General features: G+C 40.8%; 4 protein-coding genes across 4 annotated transcripts; all 4 read right to left on the bottom strand.

Annotated features, from left to right (window-relative positions):
• Positions 1 to 3,782: 3,782 nt before the first annotated feature.
• On the bottom strand, positions 3,783 to 4,923 carry hoxa9b (homeobox A9b). The gene is made up of 2 exons (XM_051957318.1): positions 4,413 to 4,923; positions 3,783 to 4,021 (listed from the first exon to the last, which is right to left on the bottom strand). Exons 1-2 carry the CDS (start codon positions 4,921 to 4,923, stop codon positions 3,783 to 3,785), a joined length of 750 nt encoding a protein of 249 aa, XP_051813278.1.
• A 2,199-nt stretch (positions 4,924 to 7,122) lies between these two features.
• hoxa10b (homeobox A10b) lies at positions 7,123 to 9,276 on the bottom strand. The gene is made up of 2 exons (XM_022194482.2): positions 8,502 to 9,276; positions 7,123 to 7,626 (listed from the first exon to the last, which is right to left on the bottom strand). The coding sequence occupies exons 1-2, from the start codon at positions 9,274 to 9,276 to the stop codon at positions 7,352 to 7,354; spliced, it is 1,050 nt and encodes a 349-aa protein (XP_022050174.1). The 3' UTR covers positions 7,123 to 7,351.
• Positions 9,277 to 13,625: 4,349 nt separating this feature from the next.
• hoxa11b (homeobox A11b) lies at positions 13,626 to 15,494 on the bottom strand. The gene has a single exon (XM_051957042.1). It carries the CDS (start codon positions 15,236 to 15,238, stop codon positions 14,630 to 14,632), a length of 609 nt encoding a protein of 202 aa, XP_051813002.1. The 5' UTR covers positions 15,239 to 15,494; the 3' UTR covers positions 13,626 to 14,629.
• Positions 15,495 to 20,531: 5,037 nt separating this feature from the next.
• hoxa13b (homeobox A13b) lies at positions 20,532 to 23,135 on the bottom strand. Its single transcript, XM_051957021.1, has 2 exons — positions 22,216 to 23,135; positions 20,532 to 22,029 (listed from the first exon to the last, which is right to left on the bottom strand). The coding sequence occupies exons 1-2, from the start codon at positions 22,857 to 22,859 to the stop codon at positions 21,789 to 21,791; spliced, it is 885 nt and encodes a 294-aa protein (XP_051812981.1). The 5' UTR covers positions 22,860 to 23,135; the 3' UTR covers positions 20,532 to 21,788.
• Between the last annotated feature and the right edge of the window lie 280 nt (positions 23,136 to 23,415).

Genomic DNA, 23,415 nt, shown 5'->3' with positions numbered 1-23,415 from the left:
TCTGAGGTTTTATCAATCTGCTCACCACTGAGGCCAGCCCTTTATGTCTGGAAACTGTAGAAGCATCCATTAACACAACCTCACTTTCCACATCCTCTTTGGGATTCCTCCAAAACAACAGCCTACTGGCATAAGTGCATGGAACAGACTCCCATGTGCTCATGACTTTACTCCCCTGAACTTCTCCTCCACAGCCGACTTATGGCCTCCTCTGTCACTCCTGGTGTCAGGAGGTTTGATGTATAGGGGTCACGAAAGGTCACCACAAACAACCTCCCTATAGCAACTTTCTGTTTTTCTGCAGCCAGGCTTCTTCACACGGCACCAAAGAGTTCCACACATGTGAGAAGGTTTCTACACAGTTTTCTCCTGATTATATCATGTCACTAGTTATGTTTTTGGGACTATCTGTTGTCCTCAAACAAACATTTCCCCAAAAAGGAAGGCTTAACGAGCTACATGTGGATGACCTTTTGGGGTGAGGTGGAGTGAGGAAGAGACTACAGGTTTGGGCTATTTTGCAGTTTTAGGAGCTCAAGTTTACCAGTTTAGCTCATCGCTAAAAACATACTTCTGAGAATGTGTCCTGACCAAAGGGAGCATTCGTGCACAAACTATCTGACATGTGCGTGTAATATCCACATGTTGCACATTTATGAATATGAATTTATCGTTTTATTTGTTGATTGAAGTGCAGCCACATATAAAGCCTTTCATAAGTCCAAATCTAAACCATTCTGAAGCATTAAGCGGAGTTATACAATTGATATTTGCTTTTTCTTTCTTTGAATTGAGAATAAAAGGAATCTTTACGTCAAGCAAAGCCCTGCTTTCATTAAATATGGATCTATAAAGAGCAATTTATGGTACAAATAAAATGCCTATAAAATAAAGCAGAAATTAAACAGACCACAAGGCAGGGTTTAATATCATGTGATGGAAACCACAGAACTGGTGATGGTCTGCAATGAATGGGGAGTGTCTTGCTTGGATTTCAGGGGGCCTGCAGGGGATGAATTCCCTTTAATATTTAGAACACATGCATTAGTCACTGCAATAAAAACTAAAAGAAATGAAGTGCCTTATTTTTGTAAAAAACTTTCTTAAATTTGAATATTTTCTGCTTTCATTACTGCTGTAAACTGAACATCTTTGGGCAAGACAAGACGTTTGTCATCTTTGAGAAACAGTGATCAACACGTTGCACGACCAAACACCTAATCGATTAATCAAGAATATAATCAACTCAGTAATTCTTAAAGAAAATAAATGTAACTTCTCTCACTCCAACTTCTTGCACTATAATATTTCCTGGTTTCTGACTTCCTTTATGACAGTAAACATGTTTGGGTTGTGGTTACTCTTTTTTTTTTGTTGCCATTTTCTGACATTTTATCTATCCAAACTACTAAAACAACTAATCGAGACAATAATCGACAATGCAAATAATTGTAAGCTGCAGGGCTAGCCTGGATTTTGTGTTTTCCTTTACATAAACAAAGACGCTTCTGCCATGAAGTGATGCAGAAAATGCGCAAATCTGTGCGTAAAAGTGATCCAGAATTCAGGAGATGAAGGCTTTAACGCTCAAAATTTCAGAACTTTGCTTTTTGTGTCCGCTTCAATGTTCAAATTACATCGAAGCTCATGAAAAGTGGCCAAATACTATAATAGACAGCAGCCTACGTTTCACATAAAGAGCCCGGCTTTGGCATCATTGTTTGACGCTCATGAGCATCAGCAGGTGTGAGCTGCATTTTTTTTTTAAGTGAAATTTACAGGCAGACTGGAGTGGATCTTGCAAAATGTCCCAAATTTGCCAGATCTACTTCCAGTGTGCCCTGAACGCATCATCGTGTTTTTCCTCAGATGAGCCGCTGCCTCCACCTGCTGGTGAACAGAGCGCAGCAGCAAAGCACAGAACTGCTCCAACATGAGGCCAGTGCTGCTTCACTTCAATCAAGTATTTTTTTTTCAATTTATATTATTTTCCATCTTGCTTTTATGTTTATTAAACGCCACTTCCTTGTGAGAAAGTGATGCATGCTGCTTATTTTGAGGTGTTTTTGTCTGTGTCGCCCAAACAACGAGAGGACGTTTCCGCAGCCGAGACAGTCTAATTGTTGGTAGACGGTTGTAAAGTAATTAGACGTTTTAGGACAGACCCATCTGCACTCCTGTTAGTCCCAGCACCCCTCCTCCTCTGTGTGTGTGTCTGGATATGAATGTGTGTGTGTGTGTGTGGCCGTGTGTTTTCTCCCGCCGCTTCGGGCCTGTCCCACAGCAATGTTACATATCTGACTGTTTGGTGGAGCCTCATCAGAAATGCTGCTTTACTGCTGTCACAGAGCCTCTGCATGCTTCGCTGTTTTCGCACCTTATAAACAGCTACGGCTGTGAGTTGGGTTTATTGCAGAGGGCGTCTCGTTTGTGGCCTCGAAAATGTCCTACAAGTGACTGCAAATATAGAGGTTGTGATTCAGACAATAATTAAGTGCAAAATAATCTATAAAGCCAAGAATGTGTTTGGCTTTTCCTTTTTTTATTTGCCCTAACTTTCTCTCGCTGTCTCCTGTTTTTGTGTTTAATACTTTATGCTGCTATAATTGATTCTGCAGCTTCCACCTTTAGAAAGCAAAAGCTATTTTAAATCTACACGAGAAATAATTCAAGTAATTGTGGTAGTTTTCCAACTTAAAATACTGATATTTATTTCGACAAGCAGGCTCGACTTTTTTTTAAATAACAAGAAAATGTTAATAAAAATTCCTATCACATCCACAGTAATACATATTATTATAATATATACATGTGATTACAATTAGGAATGCAACTTTACACCAGCTAGATTGACAGAAGCCTTTCTGAAGGAGAAAAAATTAAATAAAAAACCTTGGCAAGCTTTGGGAGGTTTGGTGGCTCAGTCGGTTGTTTGCGCCATAAAGCTGAATGGCTACAAACCAGAAAATGCAATAAATGTCTATTTTTATCGGGTTTTTTTCCTGCAATAAAACCAGGTTTCTGTTAAATTAATTTTTAATAACAGAAATAAACTTGTTCGAAACGATTCGGTAACATTTAAAGGGGGGAAACAGAACGGGAAGTTTAAAAAATAAAGTAAAAGGCTCAGGTTTTATGAAGTAAAAGTGTGTATTTTGTTAAATAGAAATGTGTCTAAATGTTAAGCAAAAAAAAAAGCATACGATTTTTCTTCTGTGCTAAACAAACTACACTTTATTTTGGTTGAACTCAAACAACGACGAGGTATTTTATGTGTGCGCAGTGGTTTTTCTTTTCTTTCACAAAATGCATCAAAACATCTAAAGGTTAAAAAAAAAAACATCTAAAGTTACCAAAAATAAACAGCAATAACTTAAAGAATGCAAATAGGTAGCTGAAGGACATTCAGGTAGTCAAGGATCATTTCATGCAAAGAACAAATGGCCTACATGTTAGCTATCTTTGTGTGCGCCAAATACAACACAGCTAGATTCTGACGAGACACTTTTTTTGTCCTCTCACAACAAAAAATAAGACATGAAACACTGGATCCGAGAGGAAACACGAGAAAATTACACATCCAGCATCGTTTCAACAACACTAACTTTACAACAACATGTGTAACAGGTTAGGAATATTCAGGACAAACTCCCCCCTTCTCTCTCTCTCTCTCCTTCTCTCCCTCACCCCTCCTCCTCCTCTTTTTCCTCCCACCTCCAGGCTCTAAAATCCACCATCCGTCCAAAAAAAAAAAGAAAAAAGAAAAAAGAAACCCCCCCAAGTTAACTGTCTCTCCGCCGGTCTTTGTTTTCTTTCTTCATCTTCATCCTGCGGTTCTGAAACCAGATTTTTACCTGTCTCTCGGTCAGATTCAGCAGTCTGGCTACCTCGTATCTACGATCCCGGGGGAGGTACATGTTAAACAGAAACTCCTTTTCCAGTTCGAGGATTTGATGCTTTGTGTAGGGGCAGCGCTTTTTCCTGGTGGGCTTTGCGTGGAGCCAGTTGGATGAAGGGTTATCTGGGAACAAAGAGACAGGACAGTTAGATTTCCAAAAAAACGAAACCAGTTCATCTGCGCATTTTTACGCACAAGCGACAGATTATTTCATTGCGTTTTTGTTTTTCATCTGCACTGCAGCAAAATGGGGATTGAGGAACGTCAAAATTCTTTGCAAAATGTGCGCAGTTTTATAGTAAAGTGAGTCTCATTTTTGCAGATCGTGTTATTGAGCTGTAAGACTCGAAGCCAAATCGATAATACACGCAATAACAAGTTTTATTAGAGACCAAACAGGCCCGTGACATCCACAACAGTCCCCTCCACATTCCCAAGCAATCACATGCTCTTTTTTTTTTTTTTTTTTTTTTTTACCGCATCTAAATTCACAGAAAAAAAGTGCATGGCTTACTTGCGTCAGTCTCCCTTTTTTCCTCTCCCAACGGGTGATCCTCGGTGGCTTCCGACGTGGTTTCGCAGGGAATCTCCGCAAGGGATGCTCCGTTTTCAATGTCAGACAAAAGAGGTGTGTGCGTCTCCAGAGTCGTGCATTCGGCGCTCCCAATCAGGGGCTCGGGTTTTATCTCATAATGCATGGCTGTCGATGGTAATCCCGTCAAACACAGGGACGCGGAGACCGGATCCAACGCCCAGGAGCGCGTAAACATGCCATCGCTGTCCCCGCTCGTGTAGTGGTGATGTATATAGGTCGGGGTGGTCGTATTCGGAGGGTGGGCCGAGATGCTGCTCCAAGATCCACCAAAAATAGACGATTTCCCTTGCAAGGGGCACGACTCCTGTCCGCCATATTCGGTGACCACCGCCTGCTCCACCCCTGCAGCTGATGAGTACCTCGGTGCCATGTCTTCCTGCTCGGGGAGAATGCGCGAGTCGACATAATAACTCGTTCCCAGCGTCGACATTGCAAAAGAGAGGAGGGGGGTAAAAATGCAAAACAAAAAAATAATAAAAAATATTTTAAAAAATCTCGCCTTACAGTCTTGCCAGATAAAACGCACTCATTGCGTGATAAGGTGCTGCTTTCGTGCATCAGCTTGAAGCTCAATGCGTCCAGTTAGTTGAACCTTGCCCAAGACTGGATAGGGCGCCCCAAACACGTGACCGTGGGACAGAACAATAAATAATAAATCAGCCGACTGCTCAGCTAAATGGCCACCATTTTCCCCACCATATTTTAATAGCAACTCCCCGCGCCTTTATTGGGGAATATTTCGTTTTATAAGCAATAAACGTTATGATTTTTTTTTGTCAAGAGATGTCGCGTTGCTGTGATTGAACATAGTTGTGAATTGAGGTGGAGGTGGAGGTGGGGTGGCAGCTTCACTTTAAAGCATCCATTTGTGAAATCATCAAACAACGTGTTCCCTTTAAAAAACTGTATATTCATAAAAACCTAATGGGGATATTTTATTCTCCCAAAATAAAACGCTTGTAATATTTTAACGGCCGCCACCATCTGGTTCTTGTTAGTGTCTGATACATGAAATATTTCATTTTTTCCCCCCTTTTACAACTAAAAGGAGCAAGAGATGTGATTTGGATCATTGGATTTTAAAATAACACACAGGGACAGTTTCCAAGAATCTGCAGGGTTGTGGATAACACTTTGAAGAGGCATTCTAAAACGGAAAGTAGGATGAGGTTATTTGGGTGCTATATAACGGTCCCTTTTTATCACGGGCAATTGGGCTGTTTTTCTTAAGGTTACAACCTGGCTGTCTAAGCTAAATATCGCCAATAAAGCTCAGCCTTTGTGTCCTTTCTCTGGCGCAAGCAGACGCATCCGGCATTTCGAGGCAACTGGCAGACTGCAATGATCATAACCGAGGCCTTGTCTGTCCTTTACTCCTCCGCTGGACACATAGCAGCCTTAATCCTTTCATTTCCCAGCCTGCAGCTTTAGTTCCTGCTGTTAGGATCACACACACACTACGCTCAGATAGTCTTAAATTACAGACATGGCCAAAGCTATCTTAAAATAAACGTTACCAAGTCCAGATAATACTGAAACGGATTTAGCTTGACATCCTAGTTTTTAAAAAAAAAATCACCAAAAAAGAGGAAAAAACCCTTCGTGCGTAAAAAAGTATTCCTTTTACGCACAGCAATAAAACACATTAAAACACCTTCTTTAATTGTCATTTTCTGTCTGATTATTTAAAAATGCAATCAGTGATTAGGAGTGATTCACTTTTCATGATGCGACGAGTTTTACTGAGGTAATCAAGGCAGTTTCGTGTTGTGGGAGAAATAATAAAGCCCAACAACATGAGACTACCTAAACCACTCACCAGCCCGCTCTTCTCCTCATGGTTGTTGTTTTTTTTAGTGTATTCAGGGTGCAAAAAGTCGCACGTGTAGTTTGTACGCTACAACAAGTCTCCTAGTAATAATTCTTAAAAATCTGTAAAGAAGCAAAAGACAAAGATTCAAGTGGAAAATGGACTCTCATATTATGCGCAACAATTCTCCAGCAGTTTTTTTTGAAGTGTTTTAGTCCAAATAATGCAGATGCGTTATTTTTTAGAGATTAAAAATACCCATTTTACTATTTTAAAAGGTGCATTTATGCATCTTTTTTGCAGCAAACATCAGCATGTTCTCAATTTGAAATAGCTCAGTTAGAATATTTAAACAAATCACTGCTCCTCCGCTCTTTTTGTGCCACATTTAAGTCTGATGTCAAGGACAAAACGCAGCGACGTGTGCAAAACAGCCAGGAATCTATTACAGGCCTAAACTATGAAGAGCATCGCCCATTACTACTGCAAAAATATTTACTGTGCACTAATATTTACTGTGCACAAAGCGCTCCCAACACAGAGGAATTTGCAGAATTTAAACAGCTTGTCGCTCCTCGCTCCGTCTCTGTGAATGAAAAGTAAGAAGTCTGCAGTTGCAGGAACGGTTTTATTAATTTGACCAGCAAAATGTGCAAATATTCATCAGACCTCTTGGGTTTCTTTAGCTGTCACATAAAGGCCTACATGGAACTGTAACACAAGTATCCCAAGGGTTAGTCCAGCATGCAAATTCCAATGGTTCACTCAGGTTGAATATACAATATGTACAAGCCTGAAGCTCTGAAACATGGCGGTCACATTCTGAACAGTTTGAAATGGATCAACGTTACAAATGTAACCATTTATAAATACAAATCCACGACAAAATAAACCAGACGTGAAAACAAGATTTTTTCTCTCGAAAGAACAACAATCAATAAGTTAGCAGTAGGGTCCTGTTTTCCATGGACATTCTCACAGTTGGGTGGGGGCTCTGCACAGGCGTCCTTGCCATGGATGGAGGAGGGCGCCAGAGACGCAGACAGTCTCATGAGAAACTGAAGTTGCTGGAGAGCTCTCGGATCCTATTCTCCCGGCTCATTTTTTTCAGTTTCATCCTCCTGTTTTGGAACCAGATTTTGACTTGCCTGTCAGTGAGGTGCACACTGCGGCTGATCTCCAGACGACGCTCCCTAGTCAAGTACATGTTGAAGAGAAACTCCTTCTCCAGCTCCAGAGTCTGGTGCTTGGTGTAGGGGCAGCGCTTCTTTCGACCACTCTTAGCTGTGAGCCAGTTAGCCGTACTTTCCATTTTTCCATCTCCTACAATGAAAATGAGCCAAGGTGTTAGGCAACAGGTGTGAGAAACAACAGCAAACCAAGCTTTCCATGTTTGTAAGAAATTATAGGCAAATAGCATTCAAAATCCAAAATAAACTCAACCTGGATTTGAACATACCAGCTTCAGACTATTTAAAACAAGACTAAACAATATGTTATATGTAGATTATCAATGCAAAATGTTTAAATTGACACCTGCTACATGACTGTAAAGTATGTGGGCCCATAAAATGTCTGATATTTGATCCTTACTGCCATTTTACGCAATCTAATACCTGAGTGAGGGTCCCATATATTGCTGCATTTGCCCAGTTAAGCAGCGTTCACCAGTAATCTGTAGCCAGCTGCATCTTTATGAAGACATAAAACACAGCCGGCTGAAAATATAACAAGGCCTGCACCATTGAATGGGAGAGAAATGAAATCAGAATCGTGCACAGAACTAATGGACTAAACTGGAGTGACCTCGTTGTTGTGGCTTTAAATGAAAAAAATAATAATTATGGTATTTAAAAATACAGGAATGCATTATGTGCTTTTTAAATTATCAAATCTTCCTATAGTTGCAAGTTTAAAATAAATCCATGAGGTCTGATTAAATAGCACTGTACGTGGAGCTGCAGCAGCCTATTTCCATTTTTTAAAATGAGCCAATAAAATATAACGGCTCTAATGGTTTTATTTTGCCTGATAAACCGGTAAATACTGGATAAATGCAGATCTGTGAGCGCCTCACTGTTGACCTAAAGCATTTCTTTGTGGATAGAAATAATTGGTTACACAACAATGGACAAAGAATAACTGTGCACGTCTCTAATTTTTCTATTAGAATTAGACAATGATTGTGAGCTCGTCACCTTTTCCGGGCTTTTCTGGGCACTCCGTACTGCACGTCTCAGCGGGTTCAGGGGAGGATGAGCTCTCCGAGGACAGGCGGCTGTCCTCGTCTCTGGCCGGGGCGCAGGGCTCAGGGACAGGCGCCTCCTCGTGGCTCTCCCTGTGCTCCGGCTCCGCAGAGGCAGCCGGCGGCTGGGAGGGCTGGCTATCCAGGCGGACAGGTCGCTGCAGAGTAAAGTGATTCATGTTTGGCTGCACATCGTGATAAAGCCTGGAGGACGCGTATGTCTGAGACAGGCGAAAGTAGCCGGGGACCGGCACGGTGCTGCCGGTAACGGGGCATGATGCAGCCGAGTAGGATATGTCATCTACAGTCGCTCCTTTAGGACATTTGTCTGACTCATAAAGGCAATATGCGCTCTCCTCCTTTATGCTCGGTGAGAATGAACACTGAGCCATATGCTGGCCACTGGGCTGATCTACCCGGCAGGATCTCGACGTTTCCAGCCACGTTTCCATCCCTTGAACATACGGAGCAGAAGACGGGATCACGCTCTGGGTCGTTGGCTCGTTGCGCTTACCGATCCCCGGGAAACAAGAGCCACCGGAGAGTCCATATGAATATTCCGACGCTGGTGGCAAATACACGCTGTTACTCTGGTAATATGAACCACTGTCGGTTCTCACGTTGATTAGGGAGTCCACGAAAAAGGAATTTCCAGCTTGGTTGTTGGGGCATGACATCGTCGTGGTAGAATTTGACGGAGGATGAAGATAGCCCTTTCTGGCTGACATTTCTTGTGCAAAACATTGCTGAATAATTACTGATACTCACGCTTCTCACTGTAGCCTGCAGCCAATTAAAACACCAGGCGACTGCAGACTCCTCCCAGTTCGACCAGGCAACTCCACTGTGTCATATATTTTGTTTTAGGCTAAGTAAAGACAAAACTGTGGGGGAATGTGGCGCATCAAAGGGGTTTAAGCAAAATCTCCTCAAAATCCTCCTCGATCACCACCTAGAAGCCCAGAGCTGCCTATGTAAATGCAACCACAACAACCCCTATTTGACAACTCAGTTGCTTAAAGCTGTCCCTAACAATTATGTACAATGCATAGCTTTATGACCACTTTTACAACACTGTAAAAATGAAGGGTTCTAGAGGTGCCTGTGAGAAGCTCAGGGTGCATCAAAGATCCAAAATGTCCTGTGTGACTCTTTGCTCGAGCTCTCTTAACCTTTTCTGTTGCTGCTCTCGTGAACATTTTTGGACTACGCTTTTAAAATTCCTCCTGGACTGTGCAGTAGCGGTGCAGACAGTTGCTGCTCATGCCAATGCAAAGTCACTTGTTTTTAGAGCTGGTGTAATTGTGGTGTGAATCTCGTGGATGATCGCGTCCAGACAACTTTTATTGCAAAAGGCTCTGTTGAATGTTTATAAGATTTTTTAAAAAGGTGACGCACACAACTGAACAATGCAGTGGAGCTGCTTCATGGTCGCCTAATACTGGAGAGACCGTATGAGAGTTAGATCATTAATGAATAGATTACTGTAGAACTGGAAAACTTTGGTATATCATATGCTTAAGGAACCGCATTGGCATTTTACGCACAGGAAAAAGACGCACTGATTCCAAGAACTGTATCCCTTTACTTTTAAAAATCTATTCAAGTTAAATCTCAAATCGACACTTTTTATAAATTCTACCCACTAATAAAATGCTGTGTGTGCATTTTAAGTTGTTTTAATTTAGTTGTTTTTACAAAAATATATTAAAAATCTACGCCGTTTTTCTCGTACTGGTCTTGATTTTTTTAGGCCTAGGTATTGTAGTTGCCAGAAGAAGAAAAAAAACATAAAATAAAAACTATATACGTGTTTTAGGCCTAATGGTGTAATTTTCTGCCTTAAATTTAAAATAAATAAGCTCCATAATCTAACGTGAGTCATTTTCTAACACAATAAATATGTCGTGCAAGTAAATAAAAAGAAGATTATTAGCTGTGTCGTCATCACAACACAACACAACACAAAGACAAAGTCCCGGTCTGCCAGATTAAAAAAATAAAAATAAAGAAGTGCAAATATATCAACATATGCCTCCTTAACATACAAGTCAACAGGGTTGTGCTTCATAACGCAGGCCTACAGATTTAGGTCAGCCTGAAACGTCTCTGAAGGTGGGGTTTGCTCTAAAATACGACATGGGTTACGTCTATCTTACTTTAAGTCTGGAGCCATAAAGTCTAGAAATCAGAGCTACAGTTTATGTACAGCCATTTTCTGTGGCGTCAAACCTGCTGCAGTCTGCAGTGGATGAGAATAACCATTAACCCAATAGTGGAATATTTGCTGTCATGTTTTGGTGTGTGAGCGCTGCGCCTCTGCTCTCCTTATATTATTCTCCTCTTGTATTATAATTCACATAAAAATAGGAATTTAATTGGGAAAATGTTTTTAATTATTTTTATTTAAGTTTAAAGAAATGTTAAGATAGTAAATGAAAGACCTAAAACGTGTCTTTGCTGGTGTGTTTTCGCCAGAACGCACACAAAGGCGCACACACGGATGCATTAAAATGGATAAATGAGGAACAAGTCGATGCAAAGTTTCCATTTTTCGTATGTTTGTGTTCTTGTACTCAACGTAAATCAATTTTACTGTTAAAAAATGCAGCACGATTCACCTTTAAAATTGTATAGCGATGATAAAAATTAGTGGGCCACAAAATGCTTAGAAGAGGTTTGTGGTTTTATTTCTTAGTGCGCATTAGTCACTTCCCTGCCTTTAATTTCTCCAAAGCTTTAAGCCGAGAGAACCTGCCCTGAATTTCCAAAGACACAAGCATGTTTGTTGCACAAAATAAAAATTTAAAACAAAGCATATAATCATTCTTCTGGCAATTTTTCACTGGCTAATGATTTCATTGCATCAGAGCATAAAAATGAAAAACAGCACTTTCAAGATTAGTGACTTTCATATGGAGATGATCTATTTTAATGTGGAACAACAGACAATCTTGGTTAAAGCAGATGTTTTTTCCTCCAAGGAAAAATTACGCACAGGGTAATATTTCTGAGCCTACCTTAAACAATGAAATCCTGAGGTGGTGACATATTCTAACAGAGGAGCTGGAGTCAAAACTTCTTTTATATCTCAATTCACGGCAATGACATTGATCTGAGGAGCGCCACCCAGTGGGCAAAGACGGCAGGCCTGCACTGCAACACACAACAACGGCAACACACACACACACACACAAGAGAATATTCCGACCACGGTAAGATGCTGCAGCAAATGACGGCGGAAAGGTCCGTGGACACAAGTTTCAATGCTCCCAGCCGTTGTTTTTCAGCCCCTTAGTCACAGTTAATAACCTTGGTCTCAGACGCTTTATTGCACTACACTCCAAATGCTCCAGACGAATCCGCGTTTTATGGCCAAGTTACTGGAGCAACTGGGAGGATGTGCAGCAATCAAAGCGGAATTCCTGGGAGCCTCACAGGATGCACGGTATAAGGAAGGCACCAGGGCCCTTATTAGCTTATGACAGGCCATTCAAGTTGTTTTCAAGGGCCTGGTGCTGGACAGAAAGCCACCTGAACCCATTGTGTTTTCTTTTGTTTTTTACGCGTCTTTACCTTCATTTGCAGGTTCAACATAAATCTTCGTGCTTTGTGTATATAAACCGATGGAAGCTATTTGGATTAAGCCACTCCAGATAATAAATTAAAAAAAAATGTTAAAACAGCTGTTTGGGACTGAAATAGCGATTTGGGGTTTGTTTGTTTATCGCTGACTTTTAGATAGTCTCATGGGAGCGTAGTAACACATATGGATTCATGTTGTTTGGAGGGGAAAAGAGGCGCTTGTTGGATCTTACATGCTTTAAAACAAGTGCCAAGATAGTTTCATTTAACCCGTAACATGCATGTTGAGGCCAAAATCAGCCTTTCTACCCCCCACTCTTCCTCCTCCCAAAGACAAATGAAGCCTTTGTAATGGATATCAAATAATAACTGCAGAGGATCTTATTTCCAGCCATGAGAGAATTAAAAAAAAGAACATCCAGAACCTACATATCATGCATCTGATACCATCCACGTGCTGGCATATAAAACAAAATATGGGATTATGTTTCATTTAGGGATTTTGCGCTTTTATCAGCGGCGTGCTCTTTTAGATGAAGTTGGAGAATAATCCAACTTTACGGCCAAGAGCTCAACAAAGCGCGTTGCATTGAGGGTCAAGCGCAAATGTTAAATATCACTGCGTCTTCAAATGCAGCAAAAGCGCGAATTTGTATCAGATTGTAACTTAACTCGTACTATCACTATGCAGCACTGACAAGCGTCTTTTTTAGATTTTATTTTGGAGTTTTAGATGTATTCTGCTACAAGATAAACCAAAAAGATTTCAAACGTTGGATTTGTATTTGCGCAGTGGTGTTTAAAGATTAAGAGAAAGAAGGAAAAGCGAACAGCAGCTTGATGTCAAAATCCTCGCCACAAAAGTTTCGTGCGCAAAATGGAGAAATTAAGTTTCATTGGGGGGTAAAGGGAGATAAATTGTTGGAAATGCAAGACAAAACGTGTACGTGCGTAAATTTGGGAAATAAAGTTTAATTTTAAAGGGAAAAAATCATATTTAAAAAAAATGCAATAGTAATCTCGGTGTGTGTTGTTAAATAATATAAAGGGAATTCAGAAACATGTGGGTTTGTGCGTAAAACACCCCAAACACGCAATCACATCGCTTTAAAATTTGAAAAATTGTTGTCAAACAATAATAATAATAATAATAACAAAGCCAATTGAGTTTAATGACAAAATAATATGTAAATAGTAGAATTCTTTATGGAGTCTGGTACATTAGAAAAACTCGTCCTCCTGCTCAGGTAATGATATAAATGTTGGGGGGAGGGGGGGGTGCATGGCCGCAGTCTTTTGTTCAGTTTTTCTTTTTTTTTTTATAGCAGGGGGTTTGTGGTGTAGTACTGTAAACGGTCTCTGTTCAGTTTCTTCTCCTTCATCCTCCTGTTTTGAAACCAAATTTTGACCTGGCGATCTGTCAGGTTGAGCATCCGCGAGAGCTGCAGACGCTTCTCTTTGTTGATGTAAACGCTGAAAAAGAATTCCCTCTCGAGTTCCCTGATCTGATACTTGGAGTATGGACACCTCTTTTTGCGCGTCCTCTGGCCACCTGGAGAAAACACACACACATAAGAAATCAGAGATTATAGCCACGACATGAAATCACAAGTGTACTTCTTGCTTTTGAAGCAGCTGCAGCAGTGGCTGGTGGTCCAGAGTGAGCTTTTGGAGTTCAAGTGTCTCCCTCTCCTCTCAGGCCTACAGGACCGAGATTTGTAAACAAAGCCTGTAGCCTGACAGTGGAACACTTTGAAGGACTGCATGTCGGAAGTAGTGAAAACTTACTGAAATCTGTAAAAACCATATTGGCTTCTTTTTAAGAGTTAGGGCGTGGGCCTAAACCAAACAGGAGAGTATCATATATCTTGATACGCTTTTACTGTCCGCTTTTGGTTTCACTGTGTGTAAAGGAGCTGTTGTTTTTAGCCTTAGTGGAGTAAATTCCGTCATGGAAAGCAGTCGTTGGATTAAATCCTTACAAATCCTGAGAATTTGTAAATATTTATGCTGAGAAGCAGGGTTAGAGCTAAAAAGTCTTGTCCAAAGTCAAACTGAAATGGCCCAGCAGCCCAGTGCAGCCAGCACAAAATAAACCCAACGTTAAATCAAAAAAAGAGGCAGAAATACGAGCAATAAATTCATTAGAATCACATGGGTAGGGGCGTATTTGAAATATCTAAGTTGTTATTTCAATAGTGTTTTTATTAACAAAAACGAATCTGCCATGTATGTTTTACAGGGTAATTATAGAAGCCAATATAAACACAAATGTGTGGGAAAAAGTGGAGATCTTGTTTGAAATCTTGAAGACAATCTTAACGCCAAAGTCTTCACGGCCAATTTCAATCCCAAGCACGTGATCTTGTCGTTTATAACATAGTTTTGTTACAGGCTAAATCTGCAGGCCCTCCATAAACCTTACGTGCTTATAAAACTGCATATAAAAAGGTTTAAGAGCAACGCGATAGATTTGGTTCCTTGCATTAAGCAGGTTCACTCACTGCTGCTTTTGCTCTGCTTCTCCTCGCTGTGGCCGGAGGACGACTTGGGGCTGCAGCTCTCCGCCGTGTCCGAGCCCGAGTGCGCAGGAGCGGGGCTCGCCTTGGCGTGTCTGTCCGCGTCCGGCGCCTGTGCCGTCGGCGTTGTGCTGTTCTCCGCGCTCCCGTAGGCCGTGTCGAAGAACTGGTCGAAAGCCTGCGGCAGCACCCCGTTCCTGCCAACGCTACCGTAGAAGCCCGGCGTCGGGTTGGAGGAGCTGGAGTGGCTGACGCCGGAGCCGCCTTTCACCAGGATCTCTCCCCCCCGTGAGCCTGGGCTCGACCAGCTGTCCCTGTGCACGATGTCCTCAGCGTAGCAGTGTGACAGGCTCCCCCTGCTGTGGTGCCATTTACTTGAAGTATCAATGCCATAGTCTCTGAAAGCCACATCTCTGACGGACGGGACCTGTGGCAGCGCTGAGGACTGGTACGAGTATGTCATGGGGCAAGAGGACTGGCTCTGGGTTAAATAATGAGGGAGACCCGAGAACTCTGCTCCGGAGACGTAGTAAGTGCAGCTCGGTAAATACATATTGGAGCCAGAGATCCGTTCATCAAAATCCATATTCTGCTGTTGGAAACGTCCTATAATAATCCTCGCATAGTTCCTCCGCGTCGCTGCGCTCCAGTCACTTTGAGGCAGACTGGTGGAGCAGAAATCCTTAGACGTACAAGCTGACGTGGGGATCCATCTCTATCCATTCCTGAGGGCCAAAGCCATGTGACCACTGGCACAAAATGACAGATAGCCTACGTCTGAACGTGTAGGCTATATGAGTCAAAGAGTGCACAAAGTGGACCTGTGGCTGCATGGAAAAGGAAAAAATACTGGAAGAGAATTTTGAAACTTTTTTCTTTTTTTTTAGACAAGGTTGAAATTATCTTATGTATCAGTTTACATTGTAGAGCGTCTGCTGGGTTACCTCTATCTGTCTGGTGTCCTTAAATTATCACATTACAAAGTGGAGAACTGAGAATTATATTCAAATTCACGCCAAGCTGCTTACCTTACCGATTTTTTTTAAGCTTAAAGTTCATTTTTAAACCTAACCCTCACCTTAACCCTAACCTTAACCTCCGCGGACGCGTGTGAATGCTTTTAAAGGCGTTTTCTAGCACGCAGGCAACAAGACACAGGCTTTGTTGTGCATGTAAGAGCTTAGAGTTTGTGGCACAGATGACAACATTCGGACCACAACAGAGGACTTGTTGAGTTTCAGATGACAGATCAAATTTAAGGGCTGCGCCACACGTGCGTAAATACTCATTTGGAGGCTATTTTAAACAGTTACATCTGATTATTTGATCACTGAAGCGCAAGCGGGCATGTTTTTGACGTCTCCCTGAGTGGATTTAATAGAACTGCTCTGGCTATATATAGACCAATCTAGTCCACAAGTGTTGGAGCAATGCGAGTCATGCAGCACCATTGTCAGGCATCAGTCCAGTTTCGCACCCGGGAACAAAAAGACAAAGGACTCTGACTGCAGGCTTCTCCTATCTCGTCTGGGGTTTGCTGTATGTGTTTGTTTGGAAGTGAAATAGTTCTAGATACATTAAATATTAGACATTATTGCAGAAATTATGCTCAATTGCATGCTGGTTTTGACATTTTCTGTGCGTAAAGCTTCCAAAATCTCCATTTTAAACGGCCCATGGGTTGAATTAGCACGTTTGCCTCAACATTTAAAGATTCTGCATCTTGAGGTAAAAAAACAAAACAAACAAAAACAAGGGACTAGATTAGAAGAAGGCCTGAAACAACCTGCGTGACGTTCATTTCGGGTTAATAAGCTGACTGGGTCGCAACAAAGCCAGCGTTTGACATTAAAGCAGACATGCATATGTTGCTCATGAGCTATGAATAACAGAAGTATTATCCGAAGGAGGCTCCAGTCTTTGCATTGCCTGTTCTCTCTTTGGAACGCCCAATATAAACCTTTGGACACGGGCTATTTCCCACTCTCCAAACCATTTTCATTTGTCATCACTGTGGAGTAAGTGGGCACATGTGTCACGTATCACTAATCCAGTTATGCAGCCAATTTTAAGAAATTTGGTCCAAATTCTCCTTTTTTTTCCTGGACATCAAAGCCTCTAAATTTGTCATCTGGAGGGAAACATTAAGAGACTGTAATATTTCATCCTGCCCAAGTGCTTTTGAGTTTTATTCGCCTGTGTTATTATTGTTAAAGAGCATTTCATTTGGTGATTAAATTTGCTTGGAGACATACTTTTGATGATGATCGTGAATTATTCAGCCAATAACAGCTTTCATAGCAGCATCAGGATTTAGGCCGAAGCTGGAGTGATATGTATAAATCGTTTTTTTAACAGTCTTTACACAGTTTCACTGCTCAGTTTGAGCCTGTAAATGATAATTAATACACTAATAATAGTGGAAAAGGTTCCGTTAGGCTGCGTTTAAACAAAAGGCTGCGCGTTTATCACAAAAAGGAAAATAAGTGCACAAAAATACATTTTAAAAAAAAAAACTGAAGAAAATTCTTTGCGTGATAACATTTTAATGATTAGAGTTAAATTCTCAGTGCAGTCAAATACATTCATGCATTTTATTACTTTAAGCATAAAATCTGAGTTAGTACTGCGAATAAAATGTTAAATAAATGATATTTTCTTTTTATATGAATCCCATGGAAGCTGTTCTGTCAGTCGTCTTTGAAAGGTTCAGATGCAACAAAGCTAAAGGGTGAAATAAAAATAAAACTCCTCAGCACAAGACCTCTGAAGAATATAACTATTATTTGTAGCAGCTGAAGTTGAAGTTAAATATAAAGCCGAAGTTAAGATAAGATAAGATACATTTTTATTACTCCCCATGTCAGGGGGAATTTACAGCATACAGAAAGAGCAACAGTAAAGTTATAATCATAATAATATTTACAATATGCACAATATGCAAAAGCTGAAGTTAAATATAAATATCCATGTATAAAAATAGATCTCGCAGTTTCTGCAGCGAGTCTGGCTTTTTGGATTGCAAACTAGAGAAGCATTTTAAACCCAAAAAACTGTTTTCTTCTTGGTTTCCCCGAATTTTCGCTCGACACTTGGGTAGGAATGTGGTTTAGTTTAACTGCCTGAAAAGCTGCGGGCGCCTCCTGCTTTTCCTGGTTCCTGCGCTCATTTCACAGCCGAACATTTTCTAAAAGTTGAATGTTAAACGTGTTGGGTCAGAATTGCACATCAAATATAGAAATAAATAAATTACAGTTAGCAACAGATGGGGGGAAAATAGCATTATGTGTCCATCTAAAATATGGCAAAATTATTGCAAAAAATTACAAAAATAAACTTTTATTTGAATTAACTTAGATTTAGCAGTGTATTAAATGAGTTAAAATCATTAAGGTTGCAATCCTATGCACGAAAATGTGTTCAAGAGGAAACCAAGCAGCAAAAAGTAGTTTTCAGTCTGTCCACTTTTCTGATATTTATGGTAATTTGAGGAGGGAGCATATAAACTGGCTGATTTGCAAGAGTTTATGATTTTATGAGACTTCACCATGAAAAATCCCCACGAAGAGCAAAGTTATTTAAAAACGGCCAACTGAGACAAACATCACCCCACAGGTTTATTATACAGGGACTATTTTATTGGTTGAAACTATCATCCATGTGCCTCTATTAAATTGTCATGCAGCAACCATATGATTTTTCGAAAAGTACCAAACCAGACAAAGGGTTTGCTTGAATGTTTGGTGCGTTCAATGTGCAAAGAAAGTGTACAGAGCAAACTGGAAAACATGGACAACACCCCGGGGGGCTTATCCGGAAGCACTGCTGGGGAGGTGGGGGGGGGCTACAGCTGTAAACAGAACTCATTAAATATCTTAATAAAACTTTTCCGGACTCACAAATTCAGCCTCGTGGTTATGTTTGAATGTGTGTTAAAATCTGCTGAGGTTCAAATTTAGCATCAATGACAACCGACTGTCTTCACTTTAAAGTAGGAATTTCCACTGTGCTTTATCATTTTTAGCACATTGGAAAACCTGTTGTATCATATCTATGTAACAGGCAAATGCCAGCTAAAAGAGGATCTGATCCAGTGTTGAATGTGTTTATGTATCTGATGGAAAACATTCCAAGAAATCTTTCCAGTAAATTCCAGCTCCCATCAAATACACCGATTAGATTTTTATGTTTGTTTGTTGCTAATGGGATTTTTTTAAAAAAACACCTTCACATTTTTCTTCATCTGCAACAAATAAAGAATCTTGTCTGAAGTTCATTGCACAACGTTCAACGCCATCCCCCCAACACACTAATGCGCAAAACATGAATGCGTAAAAGCGCGCCTCGTTACGCACCAACGAATTTCCATATTATTTCTACTAAAGTGTCTCCATGAATTAAGCTTTATTTTTTTTACTTTAAAAATATATATTTGCTATTTTGGGAACTTCAGTGGCTACAGTTTCCTTCTTGCCAAATGGAACATTAGCATCCAGCTGTAAAGTTTTACTGCTACTAGATAAACTTCTATGACTCGTTTATGTTATTATTAATATCACCATGTTGCTGAATAATTCATGCTTCAGGCCTGCAGCCTGCAGGACATTTTGAAGTAATATGCAGTTACCTGTGTGGCTGTTAGGGGGAGCAATGACACAGAACAACAAGAAGATGAAGGGGCAATAGAGGATTCATAAAGATAGAAGAATATTTACACCAACAGCATCACTATTTGCGCCAAAAAGGGAATCACAAGTCAGAATGCTGAGCAATCCATTTTTCTAAATTAGAATAAAAAGGCTCATCTATCCAAAGCAGCCTGGCCTTGAACAAGACGATAAACTTGCCTGCTATTGTGAGTTTGATCGGCCTGCTTGTGCCTGAGCTAAGAGGGTGACACTCACCAAAGGGTGCTGTCTAACTGCTGTGGAAAAAAGGGCTAATTTTTATGGCGCATGTCCTTCAAATCCAGAATAGAGGAGCAACTAGCACAACAGGGTATTAGAGTCAGTCTGAAAGTCCATATAGCCTACCAAATCCAACATAACACCATCATTTATTACTAAAATTTTCCAGATAAGTCCAATATTATACACCAGTTTGGATTTCTAATAGGCCCCCTATGACGTAATATTTTAGCCTATACATTGATATAATGGTGCGTTGCTTCATGTTATTGTGAGTGTGATGAAATAATATGGAACATATTTGCTCTAAAATCCATTTATAATATTACATTATAGGCACCTGGCGGACTTTCACCACGGAGAACTAAAGGAACAGACGGTGCGTAAAAGCGAACAGGCCGATCCGTTATTCCACAAACTCAGAGTTAACTAGTATTGTCATATTGATACCGTTTACATCCAGTTTGTGACTTTATGTGGAATATTTTGGTTCAGACTGAGACAAGTATAGTACTAATTCTGTAACACAAAACAAAACTGAAAAGACATTTTTGTATTTTAAAGACAGGTCTTGTGAGGATCGGGCGGAAACTTGCGCCACAAATTTGAGCGCCTCGTTTATCCTCTCACTTCTATGTGCTTTAATGAATTAGATTGGAGATGAATATTAGTCCAACAACAATATTTTTGTTTGTTAGCTTACAGAGTATTTTGGGAATAATATTTCTAATTAAACATAATATACAAGAATGTTATGTATCTCGCTTTAGACGTCTTTAAGGAAATTCGGTGAAATGTAAAGTGGGGGTGAATTATTTGACAAATACATTTCAAAAATAAATTAATCAAGCTGATTTTGCTGCTTGTTTTAATACTGGAAAAGTTGAGATAGCAGAAGCTAAAAGATTTGTCTGTCTTGATTGCAGTAATTCATATAATATTAATGTTATACTGTTTTACAGAGCTGCCATATCTACACGGTCTTCTAAAGCGACACGTTGCTATTTTTGTCACATTTGTAATAACAGGCAGCTAAATCGGGTGTAAAGCAACAGGTGTTTTTCCTCATTTGTCTTTCTGACACACAGACACACTCTTCTGTGAGACTACAGATATGAACACAGATACACAGAATTGACTCTATGTACAAACGTGTTGTGCTGAAAGATCTTCGCCACTAGATGGCGACAAACTCCTGATGGCCCACAGTCCTAAGCTCAACAAGCCTGCAGGCCTGTGGGCCTCCATAACCTTCACCAGCATCAGTACAGGAAATATGTACTCTAAATGCTATTTGTAAGTGAGATTTAAACATGAACGGAGTTTGTAAAATCTACTTTCCGTTGATCGAGCATCCATGTCCACATTTGGACCCAAAAAGTGATGAATGAAATGACAAGATCACATCTCTCAAACATTTATTGTCAAAAATGTTGGCTATTGCAGTCAAAAAAGGGAGAATAGATAGTTGCAGTTGTAGTATTTACATGCTTAAATGTGATTTCTGCAAAGAAAGAAAAAAATGCTGAAGGACAGGTAGAAACTGCATAAGTGGTGAGCACGTTGAGTAAATTTGATTTTAAAAACCCTGTATTCAGAAAGAAAATAAACAAAGAAATATTGAAGTGGACAAAATGAGGTCTAAGCCACTGGCTAGTTTTACTAGGCTGATATTAATAGATAAAGGCTTATTTTAATTAACTGATTGGATTTCCAAAGGCAAGGATGTTGCGTAAACTATTTTTTCAAGTTTCCAAACTGAGGAATAGAGTTTTCTTTACGAATTGGGGTCATATATTTAACGGGTATTTGCATTTGTTTAGCCTGGCCTGTTTTCATGGTGTTTACTTTTGGTTTACTACTGCTCTAAGGCGTAGAAAACTGAAAGTTGAAAGTGGGTCTTCAGCCTTCATTTCTGGGTTCAATGGAAGAAAAACGCACGACTGGACGGAGTGTCTTGTGCCTCGAGGCAGAATGTCTTATCTTTTGGAAATATTAAAAACATCCCACGCAGAGCCGCCTTGGTAAGCATGTTCCAAACCATTTCCAATCTTCTGCCAACAGGTCGTTTAGACTGGTTCCAATTAAAACGTGAGGAAGGAAATGTGTAGGTCAAACGTGTAGAGCCTTTCTGGCGACAACCAAACCGTTCGGAGCGTAATAAATTATGGCACAGTTTGTGGATGAAAGCGCATCCATGTCCGCCTCTTTCACTTCCTGATGCAGGAGCTAACTGGAGCTCTTGAATTTATTGACGACTTTTTTCTCCTTTACGCGCCGGTTCTGAAACCAGATTGTCACTTGTCTCTCTGTGAGGTTTGTCTGCGCGGATATCCTTCTTCTTTTGTCTTTGGTGATGAATTTATTGGTGGCATACTCTCTTTCCAGTTCTTTAAGCTGCACCTTGGTGTATGGCACACGTTTCTTTCTCCCACGACGGATAGAGCTGTCCCCACCAGATATAGTGTCTGTGGAAAGAAATGGAGTCAAATATTTTATTCGGAGGCACAGAAAATATTTTTTTAGAACTGACATTAAAAAAAAAATTCTTCCAAGCGTTCCAGGCATTGAAAAGCAGCGTTTTACGTTTAGTCATGCACATGTTACGCAGTTGTACATGCCATTCAACACTGCATATTTTATGTTAATAAAAAGCAATAAAATACCTTGTAACGAAGATTTCCACAGAGGGTTTGACTGCGGCTGCTCCTTGGTGCAGTAAACCTGACCACTCCAACCGTTGGTGATGGCCCATGGCTGGTAGGGCTCCATGGGCAGCAGAGACTCGTGCCTGGGCTCAGATGGAGCACTCAGGGCAGGTACGACAGGGACGTCCAAGTAGCTGGGCTGGTAAGGGGCCGAGGAATAGCCCTGATAAAATGCAAATTCTTTTGCCCTGGTGGAGAACTCCTCACCAGAGACCGACGAGTCCATGTATTTATCGCCGTAACCGGAGGGCTGCGCGCAAGCCTTGACGCTGCCGTGTGACATCCTACATGGGTAATAACTGCTGCCAAAATATCCATAGGGCAAAGATGCATTGGGCGAGCTCTGAGTGGCAGAACAGGGGCTGCATTGTTTGCCAGGCTCCCCCATGCCAGAGACTGGCACCTCACTCGCAGTGTAGGTGGTGCTGGGAGCCAGTGAAGTTGGATGCGCTAACAAATTCCGGCACTGATTTGCAGCAAAATTGCCTCCGGTAAATCCTTCCATGTTCTTGCTTCTTTCATCCAAACCGCTGTCGTAGAGGAACATCACCGGGTCAATCCAGTGCGAGTGGAGGAGCAATGAGGCGGTCATAGCATGCCCTACATTGAGACGACCAACTCTTTTTCAAAACCCCCTCGACTGAGCAGAGACAGGGACTCGGGCAGAGTAACGATACCAACACGGCTGAGTACATAAAGATCGCGAGGTTATTGGCCAGGGCCAAACACGTGATATGCAAAGGAGATGATAAACGTCTAGACATCAGATAATGCAGATCAGGCTGTGTGTTTGTGAAGATACTGTACATCCCTATATTTTACCAAAAAGCTCTGTGGGTGTTTTTTTTTTCTCCAAATCTCAAGTGATTTTGAAATCTCAATCTGAGTGAAACTGTCATTTGAAGGCGATTCCCCCCCCCCCCCCTTTCTTTCACGTGGTGCTAAAAGACAGAGTTTCTTGATGAATTATCGAACACATGTAAGTGATAAGTATTTTATTCGGCGTATTTAATGCGCAATTACGCGTGCCAAAATAATTACGCTTTAACTTTGAAGACAAAGCATAAACAACTCTGATGTCTTGATTCGACTTTTTGAAATGTGTTGTATGCAAACATTGAAGCTTTTTATTTGCTTTCAGTAAAAAG

The sequence above is a fragment of the Acanthochromis polyacanthus genome, chromosome 12 (assembly GCF_021347895.1).
Source record: "Acanthochromis polyacanthus isolate Apoly-LR-REF ecotype Palm Island chromosome 12, KAUST_Apoly_ChrSc, whole genome shotgun sequence".
Taxonomy (NCBI): domain Eukaryota; kingdom Metazoa; phylum Chordata; class Actinopteri; family Pomacentridae; genus Acanthochromis; species Acanthochromis polyacanthus.
This window is presented reverse-complemented; position numbering and strand designations above follow the sequence as displayed.

Excerpts from the sequence above, each read along its gene's own strand:
- hoxa13b (XM_051957021.1), bottom strand. The coding sequence starts at position 22,859 with ATGACCGCCTCATTGCTCCTCCACTCGCACTGGATTGACCCGGTGATG. Across the intron at positions 22,030-22,215 it reads TCGTTACAAGGTATTTTATT|AGACACTATATCTGGTGGGG; the intron begins GCTTTTTATTAA and ends ATTTCTTTCCAC.
- hoxa10b (XM_022194482.2), bottom strand. The coding sequence starts at position 9,276 with ATGTCAGCCAGAAAGGGCTATCTTCATCCTCCGTCAAATTCTACCACG. Across the intron at positions 7,627-8,501 it reads CCCAGAAAAGCCCGGAAAAG|GAGATGGAAAAATGGAAAGT; the intron begins GTGACGAGCTCA and ends TTTTCATTGTAG.
- hoxa9b (XM_051957318.1), bottom strand. The coding sequence starts at position 4,923 with ATGTCGACGCTGGGAACGAGTTATTATGTCGACTCGCGCATTCTCCCC. Across the intron at positions 4,022-4,412 it reads AAAAAGGGAGACTGACGCAA|ATAACCCTTCATCCAACTGG; the intron begins GTAAGCCATGCA and ends CTTTGTTCCCAG.
- hoxa11b (XM_051957042.1), bottom strand. The coding sequence starts at position 15,238 with ATGGATTTTGATGAACGGATCTCTGGCTCCAATATGTATTTACCGAGC.